Source organism: Falco biarmicus, chromosome 8 (assembly GCF_023638135.1).
Source record: "Falco biarmicus isolate bFalBia1 chromosome 8, bFalBia1.pri, whole genome shotgun sequence".
NCBI lineage: Eukaryota > Metazoa > Chordata > Aves > Falconiformes > Falconidae > Falco > Falco biarmicus.
This window is the reverse complement of record NC_079295.1, coordinates 54491567-54513668: the sequence shown is the minus strand read 5'-3', so window position 1 is coordinate 54513668 and position 22102 is coordinate 54491567. Positions and strand designations below refer to the sequence as shown.

The 22102-nt window shown below is 49.8% G+C and overlaps 1 protein-coding gene across 1 annotated transcript in view; it reads right to left on the bottom strand.

Annotated features, from left to right (window-relative positions):
- The window catches only part of STK10 (serine/threonine kinase 10), a 52543-nt gene extending 30967 nt beyond the window's left edge, over nucleotides 1-21576 (bottom strand). Inside the window, exons 1-2 of the mRNA XM_056349083.1 lie at nucleotides 21297-21576; nucleotides 8616-8780 (exon numbers count right to left, since the gene is read on the bottom strand). Coding sequence (XP_056205058.1) covers nucleotides 8616-8780; nucleotides 21297-21452 — 321 coding nt within the window. The 5' untranslated portion in view covers nucleotides 21453-21576. The remainder of the gene's footprint in view (nucleotides 1-8615; nucleotides 8781-21296) is intronic.
- Nucleotides 21577-22102: the final 526 nt, after the last annotated feature.

Sequence of the window (22102 nt, the reverse complement as noted above, 5' to 3'; positions counted from 1 at the left end):
AGGGGCTGGTTTTGGGGAGCACCACCTTGGTTTTTAAATACCATTTGGTCAGCTCTATTCTCTCCTTTGAAACCAAGGGCCATGCTGGCTGGTGAAGCTTTGTTTGCAAAGTGTGTCAAGTCTCCCCATTATCTCAGCCAGCCTGCCCTGCTCCGACTGAAGTCCAAGGATTAAGTTCACGTTATGGAACAGAGGGAGGAGGTGGATCACATTCCTACACCCACTTAACTTGGCACTTTCCCCACCACCCTCCTGCCCAACACTTTTCACCCAACGCATGCCAAAGGGCTGGAAGAAAACGGGGAACAGATGACTCTAGCGTTGCTCCTAAGCCTGATGGGCCAATTCAGAGCAAGGCTGAGCTGCTCCAGCTATTTGCTGAGGGCTGAAGACAGGGCAAGACACTACAGCAGCCTACCACACACTGAGGACACACAACGTCCTTCCCAACCTCATTTCTAGAGCCCCACGAGGCCAGCGTGCCACCAACACAAGAAGGGATGAACACTCAGGAATCACCAGCGCCTGGAAAAGCCACCAGCTCTGTGCTCCCCTCCAACTGCAGCCAGCCCTCAGCACACACGGGAGAAGCCATAAAACAATACAGAAGCCACCAGAAGCCTCTTTGCTGCCACAGCGGAGCACAAATGTCAACAGCTTGCCTGACATGGCAAGTATGCTGTAGGTGGAAGCGAAATAATTAGCTCTCTGTAAGAGAGCGCTCCAAGCTTGCCAATTTTCCCTTACAGACAAGGGCACTATTCAGAGACTTTAAATATAATAAACCTTTTCTCCCCCCCCTTTTCTGAACAAAATAACCTACAGAGAAAATTATTTGAAATTTAAAAAAAAAAAGTCTATCCCCATAATGTGTGGAGGAAAGAAGATGCAGGGCAGTAAGTGAGGAAACCCAAGGCTTACAGAGTTTCAGAGCAGATGAATTTATCAAGAACAAAGTCAGATAATGCTGCATACTCCTCCTGAAATGCAGAGTTCCCTGCTGATCATAAGGAGACTGGGGATGAGCTCTTCACATCCAAGTCATTCTGAGATGACAAAATATTTCCTTGAACCAACCCCCCACAGGTGAGCAGAAATATTCCCACTCCTACTGAAGTTTTGGCAGAATAAAACAAAACTCCTTTTAGTTTAACCAAATGGTTTTGACACTGCAAAAAAAAAAAAAAGCATCCTTCTCCTTGCTGGAATTACACAGGGTATTTAGTTTCTTTTGGCAAGGGCTGATATCCAACCCCTTTGTATTCACCATCCCGACTTGCTAGTCAGCATCCCAGAGGGACGAGAATCCAAGAACACCTACAGCCAGCGAACAAACAGCTACAAGATGCAGAGAGGGTCAGCACGGCCGCAACCAGGCAGTGGTACCTGGATGCCGAGCGCTGTGGAAAGAGTCAAGTGCAGCATGCACAGGCTTTTTCACAAGCTCTCCCTTCAGGGACCAAGACCAGGACTGGCTCTAAGTGCTCAGGGCTCCCAGCCTCATGCTCTGTAGAGCAGGGATGGTGGGAGGAAGGCCAGTGCTCTTGTTTGCTATAGAAACCAGAAAAAAAACCCACTAAGGCTATGGCTCTCTGCCCGGGCATGGGGCAAAGCCTTTGCTGCCTGGAGAGCTGTGACTGGGATCCCCCTTCTCTCACCAAGTTAATCAGCATTTAGAGGCCATTCAGTTCACCAGCAGCATTCATCACTGGATGGGAAGCAAACTGCAGAAAATCCTTCCAAATATAAGTAGCTAAAAGGAACAAGTTGCTTCTTCAGTGTGAAGATTCACCAGCCTCAAGCACCCCAAGTTTGTGCCAACATCTAAAACAGGCGATGCCTTTCAGAATGGCAGAGCTCACCATCAGAGCCAGAGTCTGACCCAGGACAAGTTTCCTGATGTCTTTTATAACAGCCAGCAGTTCCAATGTGTCCTCAAAGCCTCGCCTGGCCAGCAGCATGACTCATTGGAGGGGTAGCAAAGGACTTTACAAGTTTTCTACTCCTGTCTGGCATTCCTCTAGAAACAATTATTTGTTCTGATTGCCCCCAAATTCACAACACAAGGTGCCCGGATCCATCACACAAGATGAGATTAGTGCTGCTTAACTGTTTCAGTGAGGGCTTTGAAGTCAATGGAAACTACCCCGAGCCATAAGGTCTGCAAAAGGCCATCCCTCCCTCCCAAATGACAACTTTCAGGCTACATTCGAAATAAAATTAAGATGTCTAAACCTGCAATCTATTGCTTGTTCCAGGGCACAGGCCGAAGCTAGGTTTCAAGGCACCGTCTCCTGTACACAGGTAGTTCATAGATATTCATTTGTATGCAAACATTGTTCCTTAGCATTTCCCTTGGTAAGCCAGCCAAGCGGGAACGTGGCTTATGGCAATTCATTTCTAAACAGAGTTCTAAAGTGCTTTGAGAACGGATTTGTCTATAGGCTTCTTGTCTGCTGCTTTCTTTTCATAAAACTGTGGCCTTGTGGTTATAATCCTGGACCGGGATTCAGCACATTAGACTTATTCCCAAGTACCATTTACCTGCTGGGTAAACTTTAGGCAAATTCTCCTCTGTCTCTCCATTCCCCCTTCTAATGGCTGGGATAATGACAACAAGTCTCTTTATAAAAGCATTCTGGGGTGTATAAATGACAAGGGCACATAATCACAAGGCATTATTATTGCTTCAATAACCTTTTCTTGCAACGTTATCCTGTATAAAGGATGGTAGACAAAGGCTTCTATTCTAGTTTGCATTGTCATGCTGCCACCTGTAGAAGAGCTCTTGAACTTGGTGGGCCTACGGAGATTTGCCTGCTGTGTGAGTTGTTCTCGGTGGTTGATCAAAATCACTCTGTTTCCATCCTTGCTTTAAGGGAAAGCCCCAGATTTTACTCAAAATAGGATTTCCAGTGACTTGCCAGGAGCCTGAATGCTAAAGCTCACGTTCACAAGGCAGAGCAGATACGCTGGTCTCATGCAACCTGCTGCCCCGCTTTACAGCGGAGGAGGGCAGAAGAAGACTTGGACCTCCATGCCTTTGGGAAAGGCAGTAAAGTCACCTGCATAAGGGTGAGGCAGAGAGAAGCCTCACTGCTCCGCAGGCAGACAGCGGGTGGCAGGGAGGGGAGGGCAGATGCCACCCAGACACCCACTCCGCAGCATCCTAGCTGGCAAAGGCACCGTTCCAAGGTCAGAGCAGAAGTGAGCACCCACTCAGGTCAGTTAGACCACTCTGAACAGCAAATTGCTTGGCCCTGGAAACCCAGGGAGGTGTCAGAGAAAAAAACACTGGGCTACATTGCTTTTTCCAGTTTCCAGCCCTGGCCAAGATGATGTGCATCTAGCAGATTCTAAGGACAGGGAGGGGACACAGTGATAGCCCTGCCACACTCCCAGCCCCCAGGGCACAGCGATGCCTTATCCTGATGTGCGCACATGTCTGCCCACAGCTGCCCCTCGCCTACCCTCCCTGCAGAAGTTACTGGAGTTGTTTTGCAGTTCTGCCCAAGTTCTGGACGGGTAGGAATTTAAAAACTGGTCCAGCAAACACCACCCCCACACCAGTTTGCCCCACAGGGCTTATCCTGCAGCAGCTCGTTGGTAGCAGTGTAGAGCCCCACCAGCAACACAGCGCTGTGTGCTCACGGGGTGCAGCCACAACCGGCACAGATGTGAGTTTCTGCAGTTGGGGGAAAGGAGGAAGAGAAAGTAAAGGGTTGTTCCTCTACAACATTGGGTAGCTGTTTAACAAAGTTCACAAGTTTGGGATTACTTTGTTTTTCTGGGTCTCCCCTGTGCTATGCTCGAGCACTACACGCAGCGAGCTGCAAACAACTGTTCAAGCACTTTGGGGGAAGTTCGGTACAAAGCTTCAGGAGCATGAGGCCAAGCAGGAAGGGCCAGTTTAGACTGCAACTATCCTGCCAAGTGAGATTTTAAAGGGACATGAATAGCCCTCAGATTCCTCGGGGACAGACGACCAAGCAGCCTGGAGAGCCCCGGTCTGGTACAGCATTCAGGCAAAGGGGTGTCCCGCAGGCATCCAGCCACAGCTCAGGCTGCTCACCCTGTGAGACATCCCTGCAAGTTGCAATAACCTCCCTTCACGAAGGAAAACCTTAGGGAATCTGATACTGTTATCAGCTTTCTTTTTTGTTTGTTTTAAAGAAGAAGTATTTCCAACTTAGAATTAAAAACTGCAGATGCTTTACATAGCCCAGCAGTCTAGCGCATGGGATAACAAACATTTCTTTATGATACAGGATTTTCAAGAATGCCCAAATCTCCAGTCAACATCCATATCAAAGGGGTAGCAATCCAAAAAGTCCCTGGCTAAACAGGTCAGGGCCTGCCCACAGAAAATGCAAAACGCTTTTTTAAGGGAAGTACAAAGACTTGCTACAAAGCTGGTGTCTATCTGCAAGCTGTAAGAGTTACATACCCACACAGCTGGCTGGTGAGAAGAAACTCTAAGCTGATTAAATTAAACATCCCCAAAAAACTCCGGCAAGGCAGGGTTACCTGCATGGTACAGTGATTTTTGCTTTGATCTCCAGGAAACGTCTGTTTATTCAAAAGCCTGTTTGCTATAGCAACCATGGTTTATAGAAAAGGAGAGAGGGGGAAGAGAATTCCCCAGTGCTTTGCTAGAAATGTTGTGCCACCACCACCAGAATCCTGCGGTTAAATACCTGGGGCCTAATGACATCTCAGTTAATTTCCCAAGAACCCTACAGACTCGATGCTGGAGCATCTCTGACAGGCTCCTGCAGGAGGGATCCCAGGTTTCCCACCCCACTCTGTGGATCAGCTACCACAGCGTGTTGGGTTGTCCGCCAGAGGTGCCCAGTGTCCCCTGGGAGCAGAGATGTCCCGCAGGAAAGTTGGAGTTCATCACTCCAAAGGAGACCTCTCCTCCCTGGTCATCTTATCGCTCCTCTCTTGGCAAGAAGAGACACTCAGAAGCAGAAAGGATATTCAGAGCAGGAGATACAAAAGTTCCTCCCTTCCTCTGAGGTTTCTGTCTTTTTGTGTTGTTTTAGAAGGCAGGGGGGGAGAAAAACACATCAAAAAAACACATGGCCCTTAAGAGGGACACAACACACAAGGTCTGTTGTCTTTCTTTCCCACGTACTAATAATCATCAGTGCAAATTCATCACCATTGATTCCAAGTATTCAAACCCCATACCTTGGCCTCATTCCTCAGACACCAAATAGCTTTAAAAAGTCCGTTTTTAAAAGCGGCACATATATTGGGTGAGAGAGATTTGCCTTTGTGTTTCCAAGTCCTACATCACACTTCAGGAAAAAAGGACTTTAAAATGTGGCCCAGCCACAAGGACTCAAACCAGACTTTTTTTTTTTTTTTTTTTTTAATAGCATGAGATTCTCAGCTTTCATTTGGTGCTCCCTTTTCCAGCAGCTGGGATTTATGCAAAAGAACATCAAATGCCACAGGGCTTATAACAAAAATAAAATAAAATCATGAAAGCTCCCACCACTGCAGTTTTGCAAGTCTCCGTGGGCTGTTTTCAACCAGCTCAAGACTCTGCCACTAGCGGAGAACAGAAGGTGGAAGGGGGAACGGAACAAGACAGCAGCCGCTGGTGAGGGCACGGCATCTCTGCAGCATATTTATATGCTAAGGAAGTTCATACTGGATGCTGTCATCTCACCAGTTATATTCCTGGAGACTCACTGTGGTCCTCCAAGCCCTTGCCTGTGATTTGCAGTGGGCTTCTGCTCTGTCCCACACAAGAGCTGGGGTTCTCCTCCTTCAGCTTGAAGCTGATCAGGTATAAAAGCAAGAGGAATTTGCCAGTTTCTCCTTCCATTTCAGTGCTATGGATTTCAAAGCAGCTGCCGCAGGATAAGCCACTTGCCCTTGCACAGAAAGGTTTTTTTGCTCCATAAATATTGCATGTCACCTCCTGGTTACTGAAGCACAAAGCCAAACCCTGGCAGAGAGGAGCCATAGGGACCTAACGCAGCTCAGGGGGACAAGGAAGCTTCTGCAGCAGCAGCCACCACCAAAGGCCAGGTTTCCTCACATATTTTCCTTGTTAGTTCAAGAGTCAGAGAACAGTCAAGAGACTGATTTAGCAAGAGCCCTTCTCAGCGGCGTCGGCTGAGACTGCTTGTGGCACAGACTGAGCTGTAAATTATTCAGAGCCAAAGAGCTCCTGCCATCCAGGAGGTCAGGCACGTCTGGACCCCTTGCCAGCCTGTCTGCATGCTCCCACTCCTGCTCCTTTCTCACTTTGAACATTGTCTTTCCACACCGGGCTGCAAGGACAAGGAAACCAAAGCGGACCACAGATAAGACTCGCAACCCCGCAGCAGTTTTACCCAAAGCCTGAAAAGCGCAGCAGAGTCCATGCACCCATTGTGCAAATGGACCTTTTGCAAATGGTCCAGGAAAATGCTGGCTAAAACAACTGCACAGACAGAAACGGGGATGGGATATGGACAAGACAATGAAAGCCGGTGTTTATATTTGGATGCAAATTTTCCCCAGCAGCCTGGTGACCAAGAAGTGGAAGCCTTTGGCTTTAGGGAAAACCTGGTAATGACTAGATGCCTTCCAGAAGTATAACAGCCTGGCTTATTTACTTCACTCAAAGCCAGTAAAACACTAGAGCATTAATAGGAACAGCCTGAGCAATGAAATGCAAATGCCGCTCATGTAATTAAAGAAAGAGAACGACCCTCCTCCCAAAACAACAGACAAGGCTGTAACATCTGCCCGCACGGGAGAGCCCCATACAGGAGGCTCTTGTTCCAGTAGTTTCAAAGAGGCTGTTTAATTTTAGTAGGTCAGCAAGCATATGACATTACAAAGCACTTCTTAGACAAAAGCAGAGCCAAGGAGCTCTGCAATCCATTTTCCCTACAGGAAGGAAGGCAAAGCTTCCTATTGCAGGGAGGAGGTAGCAGGGGAAAGGGGAGGGGGCTGACATTTGAGAGGGAACGGCCAAGGCCAATGTATAAAATTGAGGCAGACCAGGCACAAAGCAGGGAGCTAAAAAACAGCAGAACAAGGTGGAATATAAGCGAGCCCCATCTCTCACCCAAGCTGGGTGTACGTTTGCCTTTTTCATTTTGCCAAGATTAGTTTTCCTGCAGTTGCAATCTCTCCAAATCCTGAGTCCCCTCCTAGGAGGGATGTTTGCCTTTCACTTCCTTAGAAGGGTACATATTTATTTTGTTCTTTACTGTACCCAGGGCTCAGCATCGCAATTAGCAGCCATCCAAATACCACGCCTCTGCACAACCTGCAGCCCAGCTCCCTCCAAGCAAGGAGATGCACAGAAGGAAGTGGTCAGGGCTGGGTACCGCAGCCCTCTTAAGCAGGGTGCTGAGAAGTTGGGGGCTTTTCAAGTTTTTTTCCAGTAAGAAGGGACACCAATGCATCTGACATTGCAAAAAGTACTTGCTGAATAAGCACACATTGCCCAACAAACAGTACCTCTCCCGTGTTGCTTAACTGAGGAATGAAGACGACATGGATTGCGTTATTCCAGCGACAGCCCCGTGGCTCAGCCCACCTCGGCACAACAAGCAGGGACTGATGGCTCTGACAGCTCAGCTCACAGAAGTGCCAGTCTCAAAAGCCGAGACCTCTTTTGTTAAACTCTAGTAAGATTACCCTGGGAGGTCACAAAGGTATCTGAAACGTTACAAAGAGGAAGCGAAAAGTAACAGAGCTGCTGAACACAAGCTGTGACACTCTCCTGACTTGCCAGTAGTTCTAGGAAGCAGCAGATGAACTGGCCAAAAAGATGGGTTTGAGAATCCTCATATTCACCGGATTTACACTACCTTGACAGAGGTACACCTGCATGCACAGTTATTTGAATCGAGCATGGGGCAAGTATACAGGGGTTCATGCCCTCACCCTCTCCAGCCCTCTGCACCTTTCCCTGGGCAGCACGCAGGAAGGTGCCTTTCACAGTCACCTTCCTCTGCTGCTAGAGTCTCAAAGAAAACAGCAGAAAGGGGGCAGGGGGGGAACATATATACCTGCCAGGCTAGGGGAAAGAGATGCAGCTATTCCAGCTGCAGCACAACTAACCATTGCGCTAACCCACTGGATTGCATTTTATGTCCCTGTGCCTCCACAGCCATGGGAAATGGAGCCTTTGTTATCAGTTGCCTCTGCATTACTGATGCTGAGCCAGAAATAAGACACAAATAAAAAAACCCACGGGGTTACCCTTCCATCTGTCTCTCAAAAGAGGGACTGAGTGGAGAACACATGCCCTTAGTGGTGCTGTATCTTCTACCTTTACAAACTCCAAATGGTGGGAATAAATAAATAAATAAAAATAAATCAAACTCCAGTTTTCACTTCACTACGAAGATCTCTTGATCTTCCCTGGGCTGTTTATAAGCAGCTTTAGTTGGAAGACAGCTTGCTCAAAGAAAGTGGGGAAAATCCAGGCACTGATGGCACAGTGAGTAGAACACAGCTAGGTAGTCATTTCTAATTCACACTGATGCTTTAAGCTGATACAGAGATTTTGGTTTGCCATAAATTAGCCATTTCCTCTCTGCAGGGTGAGAAATGTGCAGCTCTACAGGTCACACACAGCAACAGCCTCTTACCCAGAGCTTGCCATCCCAATAAAACGCTCCCAGCAGCTTGACGATGTGCCGGTGATCGCAGGTGGCCAGTATTTCAATCTCCACCATGTAATCCTCCAGTTCATCTTCACTCTTTGTTTCAATGACTTTGGCAGCTGCTAAAGCACCAGTTTCCTTATTCTTAGCCTGCAAGACAAAACGAGTGTTAGTAAAACAAAGGCGAGGAGAGCCAGGAGCACACAGTACTTGCACAACTCTTGCTCCTCCAATTCACACTCAGCTTGACTGGTACCAGCCACAACACAAGCATGGGAGCTTGCAGATGCATTTCTGCTTCCTCAGCCTGCGCACAGGTTTGCAGAGGATGAATGCATCAGGGCCAAAGCATCCCCCTTCCTCCCTCCAGTCTCCAACGCCCACACCACTGCCCATCATGGGGAGAAAGAGGCTTCTAGAAAAGGAGCTGCATCCTATTGTTTGTAGGATTTAAAAAAAAAAAAAAAAAAGGAAGCAAGAAAACCTCAGAGTACAGAGATTCTCCGATATTGTAGGTGATATTTTCAGTTACTAGAAGTCCTGAGTATACAGATAATTCAGCCACATTCACAGTACAGCTGCACACCATCACCACCCCAAACAGCCCTTCCTCACCAGGGCAGTTTTCTGTAACACACGAGGGAAACTTAGCGATCACTTCCTCGGCAAGTAAAGCAACAAGAAGGGGGGGGTGTTGATTTCCCAGGACTGGCCAGTATTCCTGGTGTTGCATATTAGTAGCTCTTCAGATCACAGTACGAAAAATACTATGCATGCTCTTCCAGCTGCCCCCTTGCTTTACGTAGTGCCTTTAACCAACTTACTCACCAAATAACCAGAAAACCACCAAACCCTCATTGTCCTAGCAGCTGGAAAACTTTTGCTGACTTTCCCTGCCCGTTCCTCACAAAGCAGATGTGTACCCTTGGGTTAGCAGCTTGCTGACCTCCTTCCCCAAGCAGCTCTCACTGCCTAGGAAGGGGGCACCGACAGCTGCACAGGGGCTGCTTTGCTGGTAGGTGCCACACACCTGCAAAAGGCTGTTAATGCTGGACTGGAAGCATTTGCAGACGTGTTTCTTATCACCCTACTCCTCTTGTGCCCCCACCCAACAAGAGGAAAAGGCAGCTGGTGAAAGGCTTGGCTAAAAGCAAGGATCTGTAAGCAGGCAGTGCCAGGTGAGCCTTGGAGCCAGTCCCATGGAGGACCATTTCAGTATCATCCACCCAGCACTGTCCATTGGCTCCCCCCAAAAATGCCAGGGCGAGACTGCATTTTGCAAATGCAATTTGAACAAATTGTTACAAAAAATTAGAAGTTTGCACCAAAACACCGAAAGGGTGTTTGTGAGACAGTCTGCACAGGGGGCTTCACTGTGAGATGTGCTGTAAACTGGGAGAGGGGGTGAGACAGGAGCTGCTGACTCAGGAGCACCCTGCCCTTCCCAGAAGGGCATTGAATCAGCAGATCAAGGGACTGGAGAAATCCCTGCAGCTCACCTGCTCTGCTCCCTACTGACGCACGAGAGCCCCCATGGCTCGATTCCAGTTTCCTGGAACCCATGTTCCTTCCATCGCACCCACTCTGGGCTGCCTTCCCCCAGGGGCAAAAGTCCCACTGTAGATGTCCTCACCAGAGGAGCTGAGCAAGCTCCAGTTGTGACCTTTCTCACCGCTCTGTAGCTTACATATCTGTTTGGGAAACCTACACGGGAGCTTACAGGAGGATTAATTCCTAGTATAAACACAACAAGCCCCGCTGTACGGTTTTATACAGCTTAGGTGATAGTATAACTGTGTACCAAGGAAGAGGCTGGGGAGGAGGGGGAAGTAATAAAAGAAAAATCATACAAGGGAGGGAGGAAAACAACAGACCCTGAGTCTCTGCTGGGTCTTGAAGACTTGCTGCATTCACAAGTTGGCATGGACAGCCGTGTCTTTACAACAGGGGACAAATCCATTTCCATCTGGGCTCACTGCCCAAATGGAAGGCGGCAGCCCACACTGGTTTCAGAAGGAATTAGGGGGTGTCTTTTGGTCAGGTTGGTTTGTTTCTTACCCAGTTGCTGCCAGATGCCCAGAGGAGGGCACGCAGAACGGGGCAGGGAGAGATGCGGTGCAGAGCAAGCATGGGGAAAAGCACAGGGAAAAGCACAGCACTTCCAAATCGGAGCAAGAAGTGCCCCACTGTTTGCTCTGCACTTATGGTGTTGGGAGAGGTCCAAGGAGGGGAAGTAAATATTGTGAGAAGAGGTGGGGCTTCCCTTGGAGGTCAGCCATCGCACGCTTCCCACCAGCGGGGTCCCAGCCAGCTCAGCGCTTCCAGGATGCCGGGGCCCTGCAGGCACCTGAAAAAACCCAGGAGCAGAGCGTGCCCCAGTCCCCCCACAGCATCATCTCCCACTGAGAGGTCTGAACCAACATATCCTCATCCCAAAGCCTGGGGGAGCCACCCCAGCAGCCACGCTGCCACCCCCAACCCCTCCTGGGCTTGCTAAGGCATGCAGGGGTGCTGGGTGCTGAGCTGGAGGACATAGTTTTGCAAACCAGGCTGCAAGCTGTGGGTGGGGGAGAGACCACAGCCCATATGTTCACTCTGGCAGCCTGACCTCATTCATCGTTACTCCTAAGACTAACGGGTGAGCAACCCAGCAACCCCCAGCAATCGCTTCCTTTCTAGATACAAGCCCATGTATACCCTGCCTGATGCCCAGCCTTTAAATATCTCCATTACGGGATTAGCTGCTACCTTTCTCCACCACCTTGGACTGCCCCAAATGAGAGTGTTTACCCAGCCATCTCCGTTTCCTCACACATCCTAGCAGGGGATGCAGCTTGGGAAGGGAGGGCATTCCATAAGCTTCCACCCCAAAGGGAGAGGAGCACTGCATTGTCCCATGTCCCCCCAGGCCAGCCAGCACAGGGAGGTCACACCAGTGGAAGCAAAGACCACCATCTCCAAGGAGAAGTCAGCTCAGGACATCACAAACTCATGATGCAAGAATATGAGCTTTTGAAACAAGCTCACATGGGTAGGGATGCCACGAGGATGGTGTGGGCACAGACCCTGTACTTTCCGTGGTCCTGTGATAATATCACTGCTACAAATCAGCGCGCTCACCGCACTTCCCAGAAGGGACCAAAATGCCCCACAGCCCTGCAGGACGGCAGAAGCTGAAGCAGAAAGGGACCTGAGACTGTGAGGTTTAATGGGAGATTTTTGAAAATTAGTCTCCTCCGGGCTGGCCCACTGTAGCGTGGGGAGGAGGCTGGTTGCCCCACACAGCTGCCCTTGAGAGGACCAACACTCGTAGAGGCTGGGCAGCTCATACCCTCCTGAGTGGTCCCTGGCCCCCAAGCCCAAACCCAGGAGATGTGCACCGGCTGGTGCGGGCACTCCTGAACCGAGCTGAACAAGTCACATTGATCATCACAAGAGATTTGGAAATCCAAGAAGCTTCTGTCCATTTCTCCACCTTCTCTTTCTCTCCGTCTGCTCATCCTCCAGCCCTGACACTAGGCTACAGCCACGTTCCCAGCAGCCTCCCTGGGAATGGCAGCTGCCTGCCATCAGGCAAACGGCTGCATCACAGCCCGTCGCAGCAGCCAGCCAGCTCCAAAAGCTGCTCACAGCCAGCCAGATTTATACAAGCAGCGTCAGATTTTGGCCAAGTACACCAGGCACTCTCCCTGTAACTCACATCTGGCAATTTTCTTCAGCTTCTCCATTGGTATTTTCCTGCACACAATGTATTACAACACAGATATTCTTCCAGGAAGGTGTGTTGGGTTCTCAAATAGGCCAAATACTTATGCTGACAGCCCTGGGAACTGGTTTCAGAATCCCAGGCATGAGATGATCCTTTGGGGTTTAAAGCCCTTTCCTGATTTCTGCTATCTTTGCGCAGTAGATCAGAATCTGCCCCAGGACATGGGTACAAAGCAAAACACAGCCTGCTCTGACCTCAAAAAGCCAAGCTAGCCATTAGGCAGAAGGAACCAGCATCTCCAAATCTGTCACCTGCAGGCCTGGCTGATACCCCTCACGGCCAGGGGACACACAGCACCAGGCTGGGAAGAGGCAGCATCTGCTGCTCGCTCTCCAGGAGCCGTGGAAAGGAAGAAAAGGGGCCACCAGCCCCTCTGCAGCTTCACCTGTACCTTGGCAGGGGGTGGATGCCCTCACCTTGCAGCTAGGGAAATGAAAACTTCTCTCACGGTGGCTGCTTTGTTTGTCTTTAAATCCCAAAGAAAGGAAGAGACAATGATATGGAGGAAAGAAGAAAAACCAAGAACTATCAAGAAAGCACCCTAGGATGACTTGCCAACACCAAGTTGGTTAGCCACACCGGCTGAAAGGGAATCATCCTGCAAAATAGTTTGAACTACAAATCCAAAATCTTCTGCAAATCCCAGCCTAATAACAGGGTCTCCGACCCAGCAAAACTCCATATCAAGGACAGAGAGATGGGGAGAGAGATTCTATTCTCAGGTAGAACACCCCCAAATGTGCAGCCTTTGAAGAATTCATGCTGTTTCTCATTTTTTCCAGTGAAATTTGTGGATAGAAATGAAAGGACCACTTGGTGAGATCCAAGAACAGAAACTGTTTGATGCCGGTCTATGACCTATGGCTGGTCTGTCAAAAGCACACATCCAGTTCTATCTTCTAGCTCCGCCACTTTAATGCCATGGATAATTTATCCCTGGAGTGCTAATTAGCACCAAAAAAAAAAAAAATACAGAGCAGATTATAGTTCAGCAGTGCATCCTGGGCACTCTGCTGGCAGCTGTTAGATTCATTACAATCTTGGCATTTAAAACCAGAAAAGCCCTCATGGCCACTACCAGCCTTTGTGCAAATCGACACACTCACAGACCACAGTGGGCAGGTCTCTGTAGAAACAGGATTGGAACATGCATTCCATGAAAGAAAACTTATTAAAAGTTATCCGTTAAACCGCTTCCAGAAAGCCATGCCAGGAGCCAAGCAGGATACAAGGCAAAGGATCTTGCTGGAGTCCTCTGGACCAAGATGGGCACTGGCCATGACACTGCCAAACACACTGGGAATACCAGGGAATAGGGAATGAGTAGGATTTACTCTTATAAGGCAGAGGCATAGAGAAACTACTGCTCAGCTTGTTGATTTAAAGGGCGAGAGGTGCCCGTTCAGGTGACAGAAGAGGCTGTTTGGCCTTTGCCTGTGACTCACCCTCTGAGCTATTGTGAAAACCAGATCGTGACCAACGCAGGAACTATTTTAAGCCTTTAAAGAACGCATTACCGGAAGGCTGGATTGTTTGGTCCTTCCTCGGGCAGGACCGCTGCCGAAGGCACAGCAGTTTCTAAGTGAGGGAGAGGAAAACCCTGTATGAACTCTCACTCGCTAGCAGAAAGGAGAGAGCTAGCACCAAGTGTGCCCCAAATGCTTCGGCTAGGCTTGCTCATCCGCAGTGTCTTCCCAAGCCAAGGGATGATCCTTTTTAAGCCGGTCTGCCATATCACGCCACCATCTTTTTGGTGCAAGCTACTCTTCCCATGCTTGTAAGCCCTCTCTCCACAGCAGGATTGCTGATTCTTCAGATTATCACCAAGTTAGAGAACCAGGAGTAAAAAGCCTGGTGCTTTCAATGGGTGCTGTATTTGAGGGTTGATCGTTCCGACTTCCCCCCTGCACCATACTCTGGTTGTGTGTCTTTGTATACAAGCAACTGCTCACTTACATATTTCTCAGGGATTATGTAATGGTTAATTGCCTTCTGATGAACTTTGCCTGAGCCGCCTGCATCAATAAACAAACACAGGATAGACTGCCTTGAGTCAGTGCTTGTATTATTGTCAAATAATCAATGGGAGCTTAATTAAGTTCCATGCCCAACAAGCTCCCTAGAGCCACTTCAGTTTGTCACTGTATATGAAGCCTGTTTTTTTGGTTGGGTTTTTTTGTTTGGGGTTTTTTGGTGGGGTTTTTTGAAACGCTGATTTCAGCCCTTGGTACCACCCAGCAGACCAGCGGGTGACACACAGGCAGGGGTGCAGCAGCCAGGCTGGTACAGCCCTCACCTAGCAGCCCCTGGTACACACAGCAGCCCCCACTGGCATGCATCCCTCGGGCATCGGGTCAGGCAGGACCCCAACTGCACCAGGCTGAACCAGGGCTGCTGCTCTGGCAGCTGTGGCAAAACTTCTGCAAGGGCTAGGGGGAAGTGGAAGTGGCTTGCAAAATAAGTCAAAAAACGTTAGTTAAAAAAAAAAAAAAAAGCAGAAATGCCTTCCTCCAGTTTTATGAACTAGAGGCAAAGAAAAGTAACATCACCAGAGAGCTCAAGCTATGACCAAGGACTTGTTTTCTATGTAGACGTGCTGAAAAAGTGTGACCAAAGCATGCCACGTACACGTTTTCCTGCCTCAAAAGCTCAACAACAGCCCAGCAGAAGTGGGTGAGAGATAACAAGCTCAAGCAGCAGTACGTTAGTCAAGGAGCAGAAAAGCTCCACGTGATGCTTCAGGCCTCACCCCCAAATGCGGCAGCAGAGGCCACAACAACAGCAAGAGGCTTCTGTGCTATAACCGCTATAACCCACCTACAGAGACTGAGTGGACCTCATGGTCCTGGTGTGAGCAAGAAGTGAGCAAATACCCAGGCAGGGTTTGAGGAGAAGGAAGATCCACATGGATCCAACATCTTCAGCCTACATAAGCCTAGAACTTGGAAGCATGAAACATCCTTCAAATCACTGGTCCCCTAGAAGAGTGCTGTGCCCCAAGAGAAGCATCCCTGCCCTGGTCTTCATTCAGTCAATGCCACAACACTGGGAAAAAATTAAAATAAGGGGGGGGGGGGGGAAAAACCCCACGCAACCATTTCTGAGTTTCCTAGCAACTTTCTGCAGCAGATTTGGTACATAGAGCGCCGAGGCCTGAGCAACAGGCTGAACGGCCACTATGCCCGAGCGCCAGGGAACAGGGCTCAGCCAGGCAGTGCTAGTATGCGCTCCTGTCCATCGGCCCTTTTTCACTGTGCTGGAAAAGCATCGGATAAACAAGGTCCTGGTGGCAAAACAAAAACCTGATCAGCCCTCTGCTATCTCCATAGCACAAGCCCACCAAGGGAGGCCACCCCAGCAGCACGCCTGTGCTTGGCCACGATTGTCAAGAGAGAAATACATGGCAGGCAGCAACTCAAAGATGCTAACAGATGCAAGCACCGAGGTCCATCGGCATCGGCTGGTTTTGGTGGGGCACAATTTCCTTCACTGTTTCTCCTGCCTATTGAAATAACACATAAAACATTTCAGTTGGTTAAATAAGGGCATGAGCACAGGTAACTATGAGGGAATTGCACAAGAAGGAAAAATGTCAGGAAGGTTTCCATGTGTTGGATGGGAAGAGCATTCTGTTTTGAAGAGCACATGCCTGGGAGGTGGGAGTGAGGTGCTTTTTTATAGCCAGGAGGCAGAAGTCAGTTAATCCAACTCCAGCAGCACTAGTGCCATCACCCTACTCTTCACAGGGGACACGCTGCCCCTTCCAACCCTGCATCCTGGAGGCAGCATATGCAGACACTGCTCCTGAATGCGACTGCATTCTCTCTTCAGTGGGAGCAAAGCAGCTCCAGCAACAGGGCGATGCTGAGGCTCAGCCGCTGACCCTCAGGCTGTGCTAGCAAGGCAGGGGCTCCCTGCGCCCCTGGTCTTGCCATACTTAACCCTGGCACAGCTACATGAGTCACCACCCCCTGCTGCCTTCAACAGCACATTTGTTAAAATGTACCTGTTACTTCATTGTTTTAAAGACTTGCCTTTTTTTTTTTTTTTTTTTTTTTTTAGTGACTGCTCTTCATAGCTGAATTCCTTTTCCCTGGGGATCTGCGGCTGAGCGAGGCTGGCAGTGCAGGCAGGAGGGCAGCACAGCCACCCGCCGCAGCCAGAGCCCCAGCAACCTGTGACCGCACGGTGTGAGGGTGGCTTTGACCCGAGTCTCACGAGGACAACCCTCGATTTACAGACAGCAGCATCCCAAGAAAGAGAATCTTTTTTTTCCCCCCCAAGGACACCACACATTCAAGAATAATAAATAATTAAAAAAAAAAAATCACGAGACACACTCAGCAGGGATTTTCCCAAGGAACGATTGCCACATGCTTGACGGTGAAAAGCTCAAAGCCTTCATCTAAACTTTCTCTTCCATGCAGCTGCCCACAGCTCAGCCCACTGTCAGCAGCATTGCCAAGCTCTGGGCCATGACGCTGAAGTCATTATCAAAATATTTAGGCCATGGAGAGCTATCCCTCTCCCCTGCCACACAGATACAGCCGCGGCTCCGTGGGCGAGGGACAAGCTTCACTTGGACTTCAGCAGGGATGCAGCTTCACACGTTTCAGTGAGTTTCAAGCGAGCATCAAATTTAAAGTTCAACCAGGTTTAATATTGTTGGACCACTGCTCTATAACTAAAGCAGTGGTGTCTTCCCATTACTCTTCCCTCCTCAGCTGAAACATTTTAGGAAAAAAACTTTCAGTTATTCTAACGGACAAGGCCATGATTCGATATTACCTGTGGGTTTTAGTATTTTTTTTGTGGCCATAGTTACAATCAAACTTCCTCCCTCCCCCCCCCCTTTTTTTTTTTGTTAGGCTAACTTAACAGATTAGCATCTCTCTGTGGCACCCTTTCCAGGAATTACACGCTAAATCCCCCATGAATCAAACCGACAAGAGCTGAGCCCAAGTCACTCGAGCCAGCTCGTGCAAAACCAGAACGGTGCAGGTTCAGCTGGCGAGCAGAGAGGTCTGCATGTGGCGGGGACAGTCTTGTGCCTTCAAACGGGCCCATGGCTGTGAAAGCCAGGCTTATAAGGCAGCTGCACAACATTTAACAATTAGTCTTTTATTACCCAAATTTCAAAACAGAGCATTTATAGTCTGTAGCATGTACAGCACTAATACCACCATAATAGAGCAGATAAGATACAGCTTAAAAAGCTGAATTTGGGTTAAGAAGAAAGGAGAATGACCACACAAAAAGCACGCTTATGGCTTGCTGTGGCATGGGGTTCAGCAACATCTCTCCTCAAGCCGGCAAGGACAGCCGTTTGAAGGCAAGTTCAAGTGAACAAGCCCCTTTCCCACCACGGTGGGGGCTGCAGGCAGCACAGTTGCCCATGCTCCCGCAGGGGACAGCCTGTCCCCACCCTGCGAGGAGAAAGCCTTATCAGGGAGCCAGTGTCCCCATCAGCGCACCCTGGGAAGGGGAGATAGTGTTTCACAAGAGGCATGAGTGCAGCAAAACCATCCCACCATAAGAAAGGCAACGAGTCCCAGGGCTTCTTCCAGCACAGCCCACCCTTTTGTAAGATCCAGTCCACCCCTGCTAGCTTGTGAATTTTCAATGCCCAGAAGAGCCCTTGCATACCTATTCCTGCTGACATTAATGCAACTACCTGCAACAGTAAATACTGCACCAACTAATGGGTTTTGCAGGACTGAGATGTGATTCAGCAGCTCCAAGCGTTCAGCCCACGGCAGCCTGCACCGCTGGCTTCGCTCCGAGCATCTGCACAGCTCCGAGATCCGCATGGCTTTGCTTTGGCAAAGCAGCTCACTGGGGGTGCTGCTACCACTTCTCCCCCCATGCACACACAAACAGATGTCGACTTTGAACGAATAAAACCACAGCTATATATTTTATTGATCGTACCTTGGGCATTTTTGAAGAAAAAGAACTCTGCTTTCTTAAGGCTGTTTGAAAAGGGTCTGAGTTAGGAACTTTTACAGGCCCACAACCCTAGAGGTGCTGCAGACTTCCCAGGCTAGCACGCTCTGTTCACAGCTCCCAGCTCCTGGCCTAATGACTGATTTAATATTATTGATTTAACGAGCTTTGGATGAGGTGGGTAACAAAGCATATTTGGCATGCAGTGCATTACTATCTATGGGCTGCTATCCCTTCCTTATCATAACTGCTGGACTTACCAAAACCAAGACATTAATAGAATAAGAGCTAGAAAGAAACAGTTTCTCCCCGCCCCCTCCTACTCTTCAGCTTCATTACCCTCTGCAACTAGTTTCACTGTTTCCTCATACAATTGGGTCCTCCTTTGCTGAAAAAAAAAAAAGTCTTTGTATAACAATAGGGAAATTGCAGTAGTTTCCACTGGCTGCAGGTTTCTTAAGGTCTGATGTATACATTTCAGACTCCACTAAAGACTTTGTTATTTTTAATTAATATATATTTAAATTAAGCCTGTCCCACTTTCATAAGTGCTGTGTCAAACCAGTTCAAGTTTGCTCAGCCAAGTACACGGGGAGTCCAAGACAGCGTTCCCTGACAGTGTTCTGCAGGGCAGTAATGCTCCCCAATAAAACCATCACCCAGCTGAGCCCTCCTTCCTCCTGCTCAAACCCAGCCTCATAAAACCAAAACCTAGTAAAACAAGCACATTTTTTTCTTCTATCCATATCTAAACTTCTCCCAGGTCCACCTCTTCAGTGTACAAATCCCAGCCTTTTGCAATGTTCAGGGACAATCGGCTCTTTGGAGGGAGTACAACATATGGTATGTAGGGCAGGATGCAGGCACAGGCAGATTCTGTCACCTCCCCACGCTTCCGTGTGTGGAAAAGGGGCGGAAGACCGGCAGGAACTTCATTCAAACATCCTGAAACTTTCACAGCCATACAAACAGTCAGACTTGCTCTAAATGATCCCTTTTGTGTGAACGGCAAATTGACTTTAAAGTGACTTAAAGAGAATGATTAAAATTGTTCTTCATGTCTTGGCCATCTACATTCTCCTTGAGCACAAGTGGGTTAGTTTGCTTGTTTGGGGTTTTTTTCAGGCAGCTGAGTAGAACAAGAGGTCAAGCCTCTTCTTTCACATCTCCATCCTACATGCATCACCACCTTGGGGAGCGCTCCAGATTTAGAAAGACAGAGGAAGGCAATATGCAAGTTAAATCTGAGCATGACAGGAAACTACATTTCTGCAATAATGCCACTGGCCATTACCTAAAATAAGGCGTTACAGGATGTGGCACCCAAATAATTTGTGCATTTTAAAACAAACAAAATCTTGCATGAGAATTCTTCAAAAAGCAACCATGTCCATGTGCCAACCAGGATGGAGAACAGGTGGAGAAGAGATCAAAGACTGAGAATTAAAACTTTACTGAGAATAAAACAGCCTTTGATTTCTGTCACAACATTAACCCCCACTCCCTGATCAACTGTGTTAAAACACCACAAAAGCAGACGGTCGCCTGAATGTACCAGCTATAAACACGTGGTCTTCACTGTGCCATTTACGATAACCCATATTCTCATTTGGGTCAAAATGGGGATTCAAAGGAGATGGAAGTAGCTGGAGATGAGATGTTATTACCTAACAGGCTGCCATCCTTAGCCTACAGTACCTCTAGTTATCCTGCTAATTTTATTATTGGTGTGAGGCTGGAGTCAATAGCAGAGGCACTCAGGTATTACAACAGACTTAACTAAACCAGCCACTTATAAAGTAGCTTTATGCTGAAAGTTACCTACTTCGGATATGCTATACATGTTTAAAATAAAAAGGATTTAAATCAGTTATTCTTCTACGTTTTCATTTGTCTCAGAAGCCTGTTAATTTCTTTTACAATGCTTACCTTGTTCCTATCATTGCATGAGAAACCTAAGCATGTAATTATCCTGGAGAAGAGTGAATGTTGCTAATATACAAATGGGTTTCCAATGCACAACACCAAATAAACTTGTAACAGAAGCACTGGTGCTACTTTTGGAAGGAAAAATACATTAAGGATGCAAATATGATTTTTAGGAACTGCATTGTAATAGAAGACAGGATCCTTCACCAAAGGCTTCCACTCACTGGACACTTAGAGCCCAGGGTGTTTTTTTAGAAAGTTTCTATCAAATAATACGATAGAAACAACAACATAAATACAACAAATCCCAGGACACCGTAATAAAACACTTCTGTCCTGACCTGCAGCCAGCCTGCCCAGAAGTTCCTACTTCTTTCCCAGTTCGGAGAAGCCAACACCTTCCCTAGCAAACTGATGAGACCATCGGAAGGCAGCTGCCCAGTTCCAAACTGGGTGTAACAACGGTGCCCCAAGCAGCCGGGAGCCCCGGCCACCCCACCCCCCCACCCCCCGCCCCCAGCTGCAGCACAGGGGAGCGCAGTGTGTCAGAGCCGGGAACAGCAAACCCGCTGCTATTTCGGAGTGCAAAGTACTGCGAGTATTTGGCCTTTAAACCCCCCATCCTTTAACATAAAGGTTAAACATTCATAGCACGGGCCGTGTCCCCGCTGCCGGGAGCCGGGCTGTCCTGCTCGGGGCGTGCTGCCGGCGGGGACACAGGGACACACAGCACCACCCGCGGGGCTGCGGGGCGCAACCCCCTCGCCTGACACAGCATCGCGCGGAACACGGTCGATTTAAGGGGGAAAAGGAAAATCATAATTAAAAAAAGCTGCTCGCCCTCCCTCCCCCTGCCCCAAGCCAAGCGCTGCACTCAGCAGCCGCCCGGCCCTGCCCCGGCGGCGCAGCTAACGGGCCCGGCACCGAGCCCGCGGTGCGGAGGGCGACACCGCCACCCCCGCGGGGCCGCAGGTGCCTCGCCCCGCCCGGCAGCCCCCAGCGCCCCCCGGCCGCCGACCCACCTTGTAGACCTTGCCGAAGGCGCCGTCGCCCAGCTCGCCCACCACCTCCCACACCTCGCCGGGGTCCAGGTCGCGGCGGACGTGCTCGTACTCCTTGGACCGCCGCTTCTCGAAAGTGGAGAGGCGCAGGATACGGCGGAAATTGGCGAAAGCCATGCCGGAGCGGTGCGGGGCTGCCGCGGCCGGGGAGCTGCCGCCAGCCGCCTCCCGCGCCCTGCCCCGGGGGAGGACGGAGCCGCTGCGCCGCGGAGCGGGGAGCGAGGCCGCCTCCAGCCGCGCACATGGAGCCGGCGCCGCTCCACCTGCTGGCCCGCCCGCCGCCCCCGCACCATTGGCCGCCCGCCCCGCCCCGCCCCGCCCCGCCCCGCCCGGCACGGCACGGCACGGCACGGCACGGCACGGCTCAGCCAGGGCTCAAGCCAAGGCATGGCACGGCTCAGCCAGGGCGCGGCACGGCACAACCTGGCACGGCATGGCTCGGCCAGGGCACGGCAGGGCACGGCTTAGCCAGGGCACGGCACGGCACAGCCCGGCACGGCTCAGCCAGGGCACGGCACGGCACAACTTGGCACGGCATGGCTCAGCCAGGGCGTTGCACGGCCCGACCCGGCTTAGCCAGGGCACGGCACAGGCCGGCACGGCACGGCTCAGCCAGAGATCAAGCCAAGGCATGGCACGGCTCAGCCAGGGCACAGCACGGCACAACTTGGCACGGCATGGCTCAGCCAGGGCACAGCACGGCATGGCTCAGCCAGGGCACGGCAGGGCACGGCTCAGCCAGGGCACGGCACGGCACAGCCCGACAC